Source organism: Camelus dromedarius, chromosome 2 (assembly GCF_036321535.1).
Source record: "Camelus dromedarius isolate mCamDro1 chromosome 2, mCamDro1.pat, whole genome shotgun sequence".
Lineage (NCBI taxonomy): Eukaryota > Metazoa > Chordata > Mammalia > Artiodactyla > Camelidae > Camelus > Camelus dromedarius.
In genome coordinates, this window is record NC_087437.1 from 120,791,066 (window position 1) to 120,806,216 (window position 15,151).

At 52.1% G+C, this 15,151-nt stretch overlaps 1 protein-coding gene across 6 annotated transcripts in view; it reads left to right on the plus strand.

Moving 5' to 3' along the window:
• The window catches only part of TRAPPC10 (trafficking protein particle complex subunit 10), a 67,959-nt gene that overhangs the window by 49,875 nt on the left and 2,933 nt on the right, over positions 1–15,151 (plus strand). For all 6 annotated transcript variants that reach the window (XM_064476472.1, XM_031460676.2, XM_031460673.2 and 3 more), the window contains 6 exons: positions 642–783; positions 2,360–2,518; positions 3,297–3,526; positions 8,564–8,664; positions 9,965–10,091; positions 11,093–11,263. In XM_064476472.1, the coding sequence (XP_064332542.1) occupies positions 642–783; positions 2,360–2,518; positions 3,297–3,526; positions 8,564–8,664; positions 9,965–10,091; positions 11,093–11,263 (930 nt within the window). The remainder of the gene's footprint in view (positions 1–641; positions 784–2,359; positions 2,519–3,296; positions 3,527–8,563; positions 8,665–9,964; positions 10,092–11,092; positions 11,264–15,151) is intronic.

Genomic DNA, 15,151 nt, shown 5'->3' on the forward strand with positions numbered 1-15,151 from the left:
AACCAGGCTTTGATCTTCTGAAAGAAAAATAGATGGATGTCTTGAAAAATTTTTCGTACTAAAATCATTTGAAGGCAGCAGATAAATTTTGAATGAAGTTCTTAACAGAGAATTATTTGTGTTCTCATTGGATTTAGTTAGACTTTTTCCCTGTTACTAAAATACACCCTCAGTTGTTAAAATGAGGAGGTTTCAAAGAAGGTAGCTGTTTCACGGTGAACTTCACTTTCCTTTCGTGGCTGCGTGGATGGCGCTGCAGTGGCCTCTGCGCCGCTCTGATGCGCTCTTTCTCCAGTGCAGGCTGCTCTGTAAGTCCCTGTGACTGGAGAGGACTTGGCCGGCAGAAAGCGCAGCTATTTGCCACGTGTGTTTTCAGTTGATTCTTAAGTTTCATGCTGAGTGTCTCAATTAAGGACCCTTTTCAGAAGAGAATGCCACAAATAAAGTTTACTAAATTGAGTCAGATGTAAGCCGCAGTTCCGCAGAAGACCACTGACCGAGAGATCCTGAGGGGTCTGTGGGGCAGCCCGAGGGTGGACCTGGTAGCCCAGAGGCGGGAGAGGAGGGGGGAGGGCCGTCCTCGCAGAGGCTGTGGCTCTGCCCTCCCTTAATTGAGCCAGGACGCTCGGTCTCGCCCCCAGGCCAGGGAGCCCGGGACCTACACGCTGCGGCAGCTGTGCGCCTCGCTGGGCCCCGTGTGCTTCGTGCTCCCGCACATCCAGCCCCCGGTGCAGTACGACGTGTACTCCCAGGAGCCGCAGCTGCGTGTGGAGCCGCTGGCCGGTGAGTGGGCCGCGGGGGCCGCGGGGGCGCTTTCCTGTCCGTGGGCCCCGCCGCCCCGTTCCCGGGGAGCCCCGTGCGGCCGGGCTTCCCGCCGTCCCAGAGCCGGCTTCTCTCTCGGGGCCTTTGGGCAGCGACTGTGGCCCTTCTGCTCATCTGAATAATTGCTCTTCTGCAACCGCTATTTTCACGTTTAATAAATACTCTGCATCTGAAGGTAGGAAAAATGAAAGCCAGACATTGGCTGATGCCTACTGCAGAGAATTTAGTAAGTAAGTACACGTTCATGCTTAGAGTTCCATTACAGAGGCAAAATGCTAGACTTAGTTATGGCCTGTACTCTGATCAGAAGTCTTCTTTCCAAGTGTTGATTACACTTGGCCCCCAGCACGGCGTTTGGGAAACTCAAAGCTGCTGTCCTTTTTGTTAAGTCCTGAAATTAGTAGAAATCGCCGTAAGCAGCTTAGTGGAGGCGGCGTGGCCCTTGGCTGAAACACTAGTGAGTGACTGGCTTGGTTGTTTTAGGCTGGAAACAATGTATTTATTTGCTTGTTTCTTCCATTTGGGGAAAGAAATCAAGGAGAGCTTTGTTTTTATTTAACCTCTCCAAACTCCCTATTTTTCTGCTTTTAAACTTCTCCATGGCTACCTAGGAGGTCCTCAGATGCTGAAGACAGCAGTCAGTCTCTCAAATAATTTTCATCAGAGAATCTTCTGTGGGAAAGGCTAAGCTTCATGGAGTCAAGGGCCTGGGAGATGCCGGCTCACACCTCGCCCAGCTCCAGGCCCTTCCTCCTTTCTCTTGTCTGCTGATTGCTTCCTGTGTCTTCCCTCTTGCTGTCTTCCTTCTGCCGTCCCTGGAGTGGATTCTCAGAAACCTCAGCCCACGCCTGCCCTCTGTTTCCATCTAGGAGAAGGCGGTGGCCCTGCCAGCTGTTTCTGAACCAAAGATGCGGAAGGCCTGACCGCAGAAGGCCAGGAAAAATCTGAATGGCAGCAGCGCATTGTTTTATTAGTTTTTTCTTTAGTGTCATCATCTGATTCTCTCGTGCTTTCTTTTTTTGTGTGTGTGTGTGTGTGTGTGTATATATATATATATATATTTTTTTTTTTTTTTTTTTTTTTTTTTTTTTTTTACTGATGTATCGTCAGCTTACAATGTTGTGTCAGTTTCTGGTGTACAGCATAATACTTCAGTCATGCATGAACACACATATATTCGTTTTCATATTCTTTGTCACCATAGGTGATTCTTTCTTAATAACTAACCAGCAGGTAAATTTTGAGACCCTCATATGCACAGTTGCCACCATGATCTCTAACTCACTAAACCAAGGCGGTGATAAGACCCGTCAGGCTCACAGATTCTCTCGTTCCAGCGCGGGCCCCTTCAGCCCTGCGGTCCTGGTAACTGAGGCAAGAAGGGAAGGTGGACGGATGGAGACTGAGCGATTCATGGAGTACTTAAAGTGAACAGATCTTCTCTTTGAAGAGACAGAGTGCTCTCTGAACTTACAGTGGGCCTTCTGTTGGTCCTTCTGGTTGACAGTGAGGCTCATTGCTGTCCTTTTCCCTTTAGATAGCCTTTTGGCTGGTATTCCTCAGAAGGTCAAGTTCACTGTCACTACTGGCCATTATACTGTAAAAAACGGGGACAGCCTCCAGCTGAGCAACATAGAAGCCATGCTCATCCTGTGTCACGCGGAGAACAGAGCTGTGATCTACTCCAACACAAGAGGTGAGGCGGCAGCCACCTGGCAAAGGTGGACGCACCGTGAGGCTATAAGGAATGTTGTCCCTGCTGTCCACCTGAGGACGGCTTCTCCTTGCCGCTGTCTCACTGCGGTGTCCCACCTGTAGGGGACTGCGGCCCTGCCCACCCATGGGGCGTTGCATTCGAGGGCAGAGACGGAGAGCTGCGCACGCGCTCGGCCGGGGGCAGTGCTGGCCGTGCTGTGATCTCAGGAGGCTTGTGCTCCGTGGTGAGGCCCTGCTGGCCTCCAGCCTCCTTCCACACTCCCCAGCTCCCCTCGCCAAAAAGCAAAAGCAAATAAGCTTTTTAAGATGCTGGTCAGGATCCCTGTGAAGTCCCACCTGCCGCAGGCCCCAGCCCTGAGGATTGGGGCTGGAGGGCGGGAAGGATGCAGCTCCCTCTCTGAGTCGGACTTGGTCCGAGTTGGTCCTGCAGCGGGGCGGAGTGGGAGCGTCACGGGGACACAGGCGGGCCAGGCCGGCCGTGTGAAAGGGGGCCCTTTCCTGTCTTCAGACTGAGCACAGCAACAGTCTGGGCCTCGACCAGACCGCTTTCAGGCAGTGCTGCTCTGTCTTAGGGGGCTTTGCTCCTGCCTTTCCTGCTCCCCTCCTTCCCATTGTGGTCCCTCCTAGACACACCCCTCTCCCCGTGTAAGAGCACCGGGTTGGGCTGGCGGGTCGCTGCTGGGCCCATCGCCCACCAGAGGAGAAAGGACAAGGAGACAGAGGGAGTGTGTTGGGAGTGACGTTTCTGTCTTTCCTAGAAAAGGCTTCTGACGCAGCGCTCCGGGTTCAGTCGTCTGACAAGGTCACGAGCATCAGTCTGCCGGCCGCCCCTGCCTACCACATGATCGAGTTCGAGCTGGAAGTCCTCTCCTTACCTTCAGCTCCAGCAGCCGGAGGGGAGAGCGCTGTGCTGGGGACGACAGAGCCCCACTGGAAGCATAGGGACACACAGAAGGCCAGCCACAGCATGGCTACCACGGACCACAGAGTAAGAAGGGCTGAGCTGCGAGCCCGTGGTGGTGGCCTCTGCCCGTCTGTGTGTTCTGAAAGGCAGTACGTCAGGATGGCTTCTGTGGAGGGGGCGGATTTCCAGCACCTGATACCACCTGCTCTGGCTGGGTTCAGTGTTTACAGCTGTGGGTCAGCCCTTCTTAGATAAGGGGTACATCTTGCAAAGACATAGACGAGCGGTCTGTTAACTTTTCTATCCCAACTCAGGAGGAGGGACAGGGTGTTGTCAGAGATCAGTGTTTGCTTAGAGGGCAGTGAGTGTGTCTCCGCCGTCCTTTTGTCCTGGTGATTAGGCCAGAGGCAGTTCTGTGTCTTGGTGTGCTTCGCTTTCTGCTCACTGAGACATCACATCACACAAAGCAGAGAAGAAGTACTGTCGTTTTCTGCCTTGGTGCTGGTGTTTACTGACAGTTACTTGAGAGATCCATGACTTTGGCCCCAGGTCCCCAGTCAGTCTCTCATAGAACGTGTTACTAGCATCATGCTTGTCTTGTAACACAGATACCAGTTCTGAGGGCTTTTGAACAGCCCAAGGGTAGAAGTGTATCCTTGGGGCTTGAGATGGTTGTTGAACCAGGGAGAAGAATGGATGAAAACAATGAGAACTTCAACAAAGAGATATGAAATATAAGAAGATACCAAAGAGAAGTCTCAGAGCTGAAGAATACAATAGCTGAACTGAAAATGCACTAGAAGGGGTCACAGCAGACTAGGTGGAGCAGGGAAAGGCTCAGTCAGCTTGAAGACAAGGCAGTGGAACTTGCCCAGTCAGAGCAGAAGAAAGATTGAAAAAATTAAAGACAGCTTAAGGAATTTATGGGGCAACACCATACAGACAAACATGACATTCTAGGGGTCCCAGAAGGAGGGGAGACAGAAGGGGCAGAAATTTTATTTGAGGAAATAATGGCCAAAAAGTTCCCTAACCTGCGGAAGAAAAAAGACCTTCAGATCCAGGAAGCCCAGAGGGTTCCAAACAAGATGGACCCAAAGAGACCCACACAATGACACGTTATAGGTAAAATGTCAGGTAGTTAAAGACAAGGGAAGAATCTGTTATGTGTAAGAGAACTTCCTAAGACTCTCAGCAGATTCTTCAGCAGAAACCGCCCAGGCCAGGAGGGAGCGGCACTGGGCGTCATACGTGCTGGAGGAGGACAGTAGGGGCAGCTTCCCCCCAGGCAGTGAAGTTACCCTTCAGAAGTGAAGGGAAGAGAAAGGGTTTTCCACACGAGCGGAAACGAAAGGAGGTCATCACCACTGAACCCGCCCTGCAAGAAATGTTAAAGGGGCTTCTTTATGCTGAAAAGAAACTGTGCTAATTAGTAACAAAACACAGGAAAGAAGAAATCTCATTGGAAAAGTAACTGTTTAATAAAGGTAATGGTTCAATCGCTTAGAAGGCTAGTATGAAGGTTAAAAAAAGCAATAAAAATAGCTATGATTATAACATAAGGGATACACAAGATAAAAAGATTTAAAATGTGACAACTCAAAAACAAAATGTTGGGGAGGGCAGTAAAAATGTTGAGCTTCAGAATGAGATCAAAGTTAAGGTGTTATCAACTTAAAATAGACTTTTGCAGGTGTGAGTTGTTACACACGAGCCTCGTGGTGACCACAGGGCAGAAGCCTATGGTGAGTACCTGGAAGATGGAGGAGTAGAAGCACCACTGGGTGCAGGCAGTGAATCACAGAGGGCACGGCAGGAGGCAGAGGGGCAGGGAGGGGCTGGAAATGGTGAACAGGTACCAGAATGGCAGTGAGCGCGTGCCTGTCAGCAGTCACTTAAATGTAACTGGACCCCGAAAGACGGGCCGAGTGACTAAAAAGAAAACCAAGGCCCACCTATGAGCTGCCTACAGAAGACTCACTTCAGTGGGGAGGGTGCAGCTCAGTGGTAGGGCACATGCTCAGGACACACAAGGTCCTGGGTTCAACCCCAGTACCTCCATTAAATAAATACGTAAACCCAATCCCCCCCCCCCCAAAAAAACCCCACATAATTAGAAGAAGGCTCATCAAATACTGTTTTAAAAAAGGAGACCCATTTTAGATGTAAGGACACACAAACTAAAGGTGAAGGGATGGAAAAAGATATTCCATGTAAGTGGGAATGAAAAAGAAAAGCTGGAGTAATTACACTTACATCAGCAAACAGACTTCAAATCAAAGTGTAGTAACAGACAAGGAAGGGAGTTATGCAATGATAAAGGAGTCAGTTCAGTAAGAAAATACATTTTAAGACATTTATGCATTCAGCATAGGAGCACCTAAAATATAAAGCAGATACTAACATACCTCTGGGGAGACATATGTGCTGATAAATTGGACAACCCAGGAGAACTGGATAGATTCCTAGAAACAGCCTGCCAAGACTGAGTCATGATGAAGTGGATGATCTGAACAGACCAATTACTGGTAAGGAGATTGAATCAGTAGTCAAAAAACCTCCCAAACCAAAGACCAGGACCAGATGGCTTCCCTGGTGAATTCCACCAAACATTCAGAGGAGTACCAGTCCTTCTCAAACTCTCCCAGAAAACAGGAGGGCCAGCATTGCCCTGATACCAAAACCAGACAAGGACGCCACAGGAGGTTACAGGCCAGTATCCCTGGTGAGCATAGATACAGAAATTCTCAACAAAACATCAGCAAGCCGAACTCAACAATATGTGAAAAGGACGATACGCTGTGATCAGTGAGGTTTACTCCAGGGATGCAAGGGGGGTTCGACACCCACAAGGCAGTGTGCTGTACTGCATTAACAGACTGAGGGGTAAAACCATACGCCCTGTCAATAGACGCAGAAAACGCATTCGACAGAGTTCAGCGTCCATTTATGGTAAATACTCAGCAAAGTCAGAAGAGAGGGAGCATGCCTCAACATCATAAAGGCCGTACGTGCCAAGCCCACAACCAGCACTGTGCTCAGCAGTGAAAAGCTGAAAGCTTTTCTAAGATCAGCAGCAAGATCAGGAACGAGACAAAAGGCCCACTCTTGCCGCTTGTTCAGCACAGTATTGGGAGTCTTAGAGCAATTATTCAAGAAAAATAAGTCATCCAACTTGGAAAGGAAGAAGTAAGACTCATTATTTGCAGATGACATGATATTATATGTAGAAAACTCTGAAGACTCCAACAAAAACTGTTGGAATTAATAAATTCAATAAAGTTGAAGGATATAAAATCAGTATGCAAAAGTCTATTGCATTTCTTTATACTAATACTGAAGTGTGAGAGAAATTAAGAAAACAATCTAATTTTCAATTGCATCAAAAAAAAAAAAAAAACCTAGGAATAAATTTAACCAAGGAAGTGAAAGACTTGTATATTGAAACCTAAATGACATGAATGAAAGAAATAGAAGAAGTCACAAATAAGTGGAATGATATTCCATGCTCCTGGACTGGAAGAATCAATATTTCCAAATCATGTATCTGATAAGTGGCTAATACACAAAATGTATAAAGAACTCACACAACTGAATAGCAAAAAAAAAAAAAAAAAAAAACATGTAATCTGATTTAAAAATGGGCAGGAGATCTGAAGAGACATTTTACCAAAGAGGACACACAGAAGGCCAACAGGGACATGAAAAGATGCTCAGCATCACTGGTCATCAGGGAAATGCAATCGAAACCACAGTGAGTTAGCACGTCAGCCCTACCAGGATGGATATTATCAAAAAACAACAAATGACAAGTGTTGACGTGGATGTAGAGAAGAGGGGACCTCATGCACTATTGTTGGGGATATAAACTGGTGCAGCCACTGTGGAAAACAGTATGGAGGTTCCTCAGAAAATTTGAAAAAAATAAGCTACCATACAATCTGGCAACTCCACTTCTGGGTATTTTTCTGAAGAAAACAAAAACACCAACTCAGAGAGATACCTGCACCCCCATGTTCATTCCAGCATTATTTACAGTAGCTGGGACATGGGAGCACCCTAAGTATCCACCGACGAAGGAATGAAGAAAGAGGATGTGGTGTGCACACACACTGGAGTATTACTCAGCCATAAAGAAGAAGGACGTCTTGTCATTTGCAACAACATGGATGGATGTAGAGGGCATTATGCTCAGTGAAGTTAAGTCAGGCAGAGAAAGGCAAACGATCTCACTTATATGTGGAATCTAATAAATCAAAATAAAAACCAAGATACAGAGAAGAGATTGCTGGTTACCTGAGGTGTGGAGCAGGGACTGAGAGAATGGGTGAACTATCTTTTTTGTTATTTTTTTGTCTTTTGGTTTAAATAAACTGAATAATTAAAAAAAAAAAAAAAAAGAAGGGGTATACAAAAGCAGTAGGATGAAAGGCCAAGAAAAGCAGTCACTTCAGAGGATTATGATGAACACCAGACACGCCAGCTCCTCAGGAACAACGTGCTCATCACCGTCCTGGAGATCCCCTCCCTCCTTACCGGCTGCAGGCTTCGGGAGGGAAAGGTGACACGCCAGCAAGCGCACGGAGTCGGGGCTGGGCGAACAACTGTTCTGTACTCTGTGTGTTCGTTTGTTCTGTGGGGGAAGCAAGTTTGAGACCTGGTTTCTGCCGTTAAGGAAGTTAATAGCATGGTCCACACTGCATCCTTAAATTGATTGGTTTTCAGTTAGGTATTCAGTGTCATGTGGGTTGAGAGTTTGACAGTTCATTTAATTTTGTAATAGTCATTGGTTAGTGTCATCTGCACATAAGCGAGTAAAAGCACTTTGTCACAACGTCCTGCACACTAAAGTCACACCTGGCGTCGCGGCCACCTGTGGGCGAGGACAGTGAGGTGGGGTCTGTGCTGCTGGTGGTGCTTCTGCTCCGGGGCTGCTGAGACGCTCTGTGTCCGGGGCTGTCTCCTTCGTGCAGGTGTGGACTGGGCTCTTTCTGGGTGAGAAGTGGTGAAGACATTAGATGTCTAGGAAGTTGGCAGCTGCTGTAGACTTGGAGGGATGAAGGTGGTGGTGGCTCTGCCGTGTGGTGAGTGGTCTGAATGTGTGTCCCTCTTTGTCCTCAGGTGTCCATCGATTGCCCGTGGTCCATCTACTCCACTGTCATCGCACTGACGTTCAGCATGCCCTTCCGGACCACGCACTCCCTGCTGTCGGCTGGGACACGGTAAGGACCCCAGGCCCGGCTCCTTTCCTGGGCTCTCCTGCATGGAGGCCCTCTCGTTCAGAGCTTGGCCTTGGTGACATTGAGCATATTTTCTTACAGCTGTGATGCCAGGGTCCACCTGCTAAAATTCACAGTAATTCCCTGGGTCCTACAATGCCCAGTTGATACCCAGGCCCCCCCAGCTGTCTCAAAAATGATCGAGCAGAGTTGATTTGTAGGACATGGGATTCCAGCAAAGCCCCCTTTGCTTCTGAGATCCGTCTTTATCCCTCCTCCCCATTTCTCAAGCCACTGGCACGTTGACAGGCTTGGGCCAGTGGTCCTCCAGAAGGTCCGCCATTCTGGGTTTGACTGGCCGTGTCCTCATGGGTTTGTTTGGCTGGTTCCCCGTCAGCTGCTGTCTGTCCCCGCTGGAGCTCGGGCAGGTAGCCCTGAGCTGTGGGTGTTTGGCAGCACCCCTGGCTCCCCCACTTTGTGCCAGTGGCACGCCCACCCACCCCCACCCCAGTCTGAGACCGCAGATGTCTCCAGATGCCGCCCCTGTGACAGCCACTGCTGTAGCGCTTGACTCGGCTCAGAGTCAGTTTTTGGACAAGAGTCTGCAGGTGCTGTCGTGTGCTCCATCGGCCCCCCATCGGGGGGCACTGTCCAGGGCCCCACTGCAAGTGCCGCGCGCCCGTGGACCCTGGGCTCTCACTGTCACGGTCCCCTCTGGCTTTCAGCCGTGACGATGTTCAGGTAACTCGGAAGCAAAGCTGCAGGGTATGTGCAGAGAGTAGCGTTACAGCGGCGGCGTGTCTTCCCTGCACATCAGAGCGAGGGGCCTGTTGGGTCAGCGGCCAGACACACCAGCAGCCCCGCGCCGGCTCTGAGCTGCTTTGCTTGAGCCTTGCTTTTCAAAGCCCCTCTTTACATGTGATGGAAATTAGGGTGAGCCCTGGACTTGGCTGGTTTCTCAGTGAGTCGTCATCGCTTCTGAGGATGGAGAGTGTTCATTGCTCTTTCCCATGACATGTTGCGATCTGTTGTATGTTTAGGAAAGTCGGTTATAATCGTGCAACGATGTATCCAAAATAGAATATTCTTTGATCTGTTTTTCCCGAGAGATAGCTTGCTTAGGAAGATGTGTTTCTTTCTCACGGTTTTACATGTGAAATCGAAAGTAGAAATATATGTAACAACTCGTTCTTACTTTACTGTGTCACTTTTTTTATTTCCTGGACTGTGTCTTAACGCAGCCAAAATATATTTGATAAAGGTCTCAAGTGTCAGAATCTTACTTTTTGTGTTTCTCCTTTAGGAAGTATGTTCAAGTGTGTGTCCAGAACTTGTCCGAACTTGACTTCCAGCTGTCAGATAGTAATCTCGTGGCTGCCGGGGACAGCAGCGACCTGCGACTCGTACCGCTGCACACGGACTCCCAGCAGGTACCCGTTCCCTGGAGTCGAGCATGAACTTCTGGACAGAAAACGGTGGAAGAAGTGTGGTGATGGCACGCCCGTCACGTCTTGATGAAAATGACAGTGTGTTTTTAGCTTAAGCCTCTCCGCACAGAGCGCGACCGTGCCGGTGGTCGGCGGAGCGCACACCGGGAGGAGGATGGCCCTGAGGCTCGGCTCTGTGGCCGCAACATCATATGGTTGCGCTTCACTTTGGGCCGAGCGGCACAGTGGACGGGTTAGGAGATAGGCTGGTATCTGTGTTTTCAGAAAGGTTAAATCTTACATGTGTCTGCCTCCATGCGCAGATCGACAGCACTCCAGGCTCATTCTTGAGTCTCGTGCTGACCGCGTGGACTCCATCAGCCCGGAAGCAGTGCCTCCGATTAAATGCCCGCCTGTGCCCAGCGATGGCTCTCGGGGGTAGGGGGGAGCTGTGAAAAGGAGCCACGCTCACGTCTGCGCGGCCTGGCTGAGCCCCGGCCCCACTTTTTCTGTCCACTTGTCGCGTGTGTTTTTAGACAGTGAATGCTGAGTGTTTAGAAGATCAGACTTTTCTTAATGGATGTCTGATCTTTAGTATTTACAAAGGATTTTTCCCAACTAGCATTTGCTCCATTTCAAGCGCTCCCCACGTCTGTCGCTGCACGTGCAGGCGTGGACTTCATGCCTGAGGGGTGCTAGTTCTTCTCCTCGCTTCACCTAGTGGTAGAAACAGAGCAGCTGGCGTGGGTGTAACAGTGGCCCTTTCACACGCTCGCTGACACGTCCCATGTCGGAAACGTTCGGACTGCTGCGTTCTAGTAAACAGTCTTCCCCTGTGCTGTCAGGCTTGTGAACCATGACAAATCAAAGCCTTTTAACCAGCTGGGGGCAGTCTTCCTCAAGGGCAAGTCCCCGCAGGGAGGCTGGTGCAGGCCCTGCGGGGCGCCTGGGGGCTGCGCGTCGGCCCCGCCTCTGCATGCGCGGTGACGGCCGCTCTCTTGCAGCACGTCCGCAGCGAGCAGGCGGCCTTCTTCGTCTGGGAGCTGAAGTGGACCCGGGAGCCTCCCCCGCCCCTGCACGGCCAGTTCTCCGTTGGATTCTCGCCGGCTTCTGAGCAACGACTGTCTGTCTCCCTAAAGCCCTATACGTATGAATTCCAAGTGGACAATTTTTTTGTATGTGTTGCCTTCTCTCTGGTGGGGTTGTGGGTGGGGGGTGGACGGTGGCATCGTATTCTGTATCTTCTGGAGATCAGACGGACAGGCTTTTTCAGTATAATGAAGCTGCAGACCCCGGGAACGGCCTGCGCTCGGAGGGGCTGAAGCGTCGCCCGCAGCGTTTGGAGCCCCGGGTCCTCGCCAGGTGGCGGGCCTGAGACCCGCCCTCCTGCGCGCTCTCCACTGAGTGTGCTGGTCTGCAGCCGGGACCCCCACCTCTTCCCGTCTCCCCTTCCCCCCCGACAGCGACTCCTTCCTCCTCGACCCTCGGCTGCTGCTCTATTAAGGCATGTCTCTAGTTTCTTAGGAGGAAAACTGAGAGTATTATAGAAATTTACGCAGTCGATGGGGCGAAGGTTTTCTTTAACTTGCGCGTTAAGTGCGGAGCTGAAAGTGGCCTGGGCTGGGCGAGCAAAGAGGGATGGGCTTTGTTCCTTGGGGAGCTGAGTGGGCTTCGTGTGAGGTGAGTCAGAATGTGGACACACTGTTTTGTGGCTTTTCCTTTCCTTTTACAGCTGAGATTGTCACACAGCACTTTATCTGAGAAGGTGTTTGTGTGCGTAGCTCTTGATATTAGCAGTTTTTTCAGTCCCTCCTCCAACCCGGAGTCTGTTTGCTTGGACCCTCCTGAGTTTCTGAGCTTTCTCATTAGCCTCAGGGTGAAGCGTAATCCCTGGTGTAGCTCATCGTTTTGTTGTACAGACAGGGGCCTTTTCAATGTGTTAACAGCCGCCGAACAGTAAATGATTCGTACGATGAGGAGTCGGCATACTGTTACCGTGGTTTGCTCGCTGCGGATGGTTAATAACGAGGTAGCCGTGTCCACTGTTACTTTTCCATCTTTCTTGTTTCTTTTCAGACTCCGAGTGTAGGGAAGGGCTTCCTTCAGCGCGGAGCGAGCGGGTGGACGGCCAGCGCAAGCACCTGGGGGGTCGCTCTCTTCCACACTGGTCCTCCGAGGGCCGGAGATACAGATGCCACTTTTTTAAGAAAAAGCTTTATGGAGATGTAGTTTGCACACCGTGAAGCTCACCCGTGTGGCACGTTAAGCGCGTGTTGTGTGTGACAGGCTTGTGTCACCACGGCCAGGACCGGACGTCAGAGTGCCTCCACCATCCCAGGGCCTCCCCACGCCTGCGCCCCCCTCTTAGCCCCGGCCCACCCAGAGGCAGGTGTGCCTCTGCCACCTGCTCGAGGGCAGGCGTGTTCCGTTTGGTCTTTCGAGACTGGCTGCTTCTCCGTGTCACAGTGTTGCCCAGGGTCACCCATTTTGCATTGTGTGGCGGGGCCCCTCCTCGTGGGGGGCGGAATAGCGCCCTGTGGTGCGGTGGACCACATGGCTGCTCGGTCCTCTGCGCTGCACGTCCAGGCTGTTCCCCCCCAGGGCTGCTAGGCATGGCGATGCTGTCTGGGGGGGTCCTTGGGTGAGTTCTGTGCACCCAGATGTGCTCGGTTCTGTGTTGCCGGGACACATGTGGTAAGTTTGTGAGAAGCTGCTGAACTGTTCTTAAGGGAACGTCACTTTACGTTCTCTCGGCAGCACGTGCGGGCTCCGGGTTCCAGGTGCCCGCCGACGCTCGCTCTCGCTGGCCGTCCGGCCGCAGCCCCCGCGCTGGGAGGGAGGCCGTCTCTCACCTCCGTGACGTCGGGTGGCGGTGAGCATCTTCCTTGTGCTTTTCGGCCATTTGTGCATCTTCTTTGGAGAGACGTCTGTCCATCTCCTTTTCCCACTTTTAGTGCGGTTGTCTTCTTGTTGAGTTGTCAGTGCTCTTCGCGTGTTCAGTCCCTGATCATACGCAGGGTCTGCAGGTATTTCCTCCCACTTCGTGTTTGTACTTTCGCTTTCTTGATGGTGTCCTTTGAAGCACAAACGGTTTTACTTTCGCTGGAGCCCAGCTTACCAGGCTCTCTTTATTTCCTGTACTCTCGGTGTAGGATCTGAGCCACCATTGCTTATTATCCCAAGTTCAAAAAGGTCTCCTGTGTTTTCTTCTTAGAGTTTATAGTTTTAGCTCTACTCACATGTATAGTTTTAACTCCTACTGAGAGTTAACTTCTCTGTGTGGTGAGAGGAGGTTCCAAGTTCATTCTGTCTGCGTGGCCGTTCAGGTGCCCCCGTCCCATTTGTTGGCAGGACTCTTCCCTCCCCTCAGGTGGCCTTGGCACCCTTGTTGAAGATCTGGTGGCTGTCAGTGTTGGGGTTGATTTCCGAGGAGGCTTATTTCTGGGCGTGGTGCCTGCAGCCTCCGAAGGTCCAGGGCTTCCCTGCGGCCGCCCCTCAGCCCGTGAGTGTCCAGGGGCGGCAATCAGGACGCTTAGGAGCACAGTCACCCGTCGCTCCGTAGCTCAGAGCTGCCTTCCTGGCCCTGAGCACGACTCACGCGTCTTTGGCCTCTCAGACCTTCCGGACTGCGCGGCCCGGCCGTGAGCTGCCAGGGCAGGAGCTCCTCCGTCAGCCCGTTCGCTGTTGCCGCTCTCTCCACCTGGCGTTCCTTCACCTTCTTCCCCTGGGATGGGGTCTGTCCGCTCCCATCCGGGGGTCACATCCCTCTGCCCCACACACGCGGCGTCTTTGTGTCCTTGTGGCCACGCAGCCCCTCGGGTCAGCAGCTCTGTCCCTGCCCCACCCCGGCGCCGGTGCTTGACGGGAGAGTCGCTGGGCAAGGCCCCTCTGGGACAGTGTTTGGCCTTGTTAGCTCCCAGAGAAATGTTCTGTCTCGGTAGCAGGCTTTTTAAAATTCCGAAATCTTTTCTTTGGACACGTCGCTGTCCCAGCAGAACGCTTTGCAGTCGGGTTGTGCTGTGATCACTACCTATGGCTGCTGTGACGTCGGTACCTTCACGCTTGTTAAGTGGAGCACGGGTTGCCGGCGGTGGACTGCGGTTCCACACCGACCACAAGAAGTGGAGATGGAGAGGTCTACTGCTCACGGGCCCTGGAGGAGGGACGCGGCCTGCGCCGGGGCCACACAGGGAGGGCAAGGCCGCGCGCAGACAGGGAGGCAGGGCCTGGGCCACGTGCCTTTGAGTGGGTCTGTGGAGCGTCAGGGGTTCCTATGCCTGGATCAGTCAGTTCACACCACAGAGCGGGTTTCATTCAGCCCCACGGGGGTCTCATCTGAGGGGCACGTAGGCGGAAGGCCCTGGGAGGCCGGGAGACGGTTAATCACAAGGGATGTGGGAAAAGTCGTATCAGGGACTTCCATCTGCTTGTGACTGTGGGCTGCTGTCTGGGACGAGCACTGGTGTGAGGGGCCAGTGTCAGTTTAAGGTCCCTGCAGGCCGCTCAGTCAAGCAGGACGGTTGGTGAGGCAGCGATACCCCAGAGAAGCTGAGCTGCGCCCTGGACGGTGTCCTGAAAGGAGGAGTGCTGACCCTCAGAAGCAGGGCTGCCTGCGGGGCTGTCTGTCTCCCCGTGCAGACCTTGGGTCTTTGCTGGTCCTGGATGGGGTGCGGGTGAACAGGTGTGAAAACCAGGTCAGTAGGTCAGAGGCAGAGACACTGTGGAGGCGGCTGGTTGTGGACTTGGTACTGGATGATCCCAGGGAACTGGCGTTCATGTTGTGATTACTGATGCTGTGCTTTCGTGAGAACGTGTCCGTGGTTTTAGTAGCGCGTTCTGCAGCCGTGGGGTGAACTGACGGGCTGGCTGGCCTCTGCCCTGAAATAGCCCAGGCACTTGGATAGGGAGGACCCGCAGACGGGGGAGGGGCCCGGCAGGCGGTGGTGACCCTGAGTCTGCAATAGGCTCGCGGGGGCTGGCGGGGCCTGGACGGATCCCGCGGAGGGAGACTGAAGGCTCTCGAGGCGGGGCTTCCCCAGAACGTGGTCTGTGCTGGGGGCCGG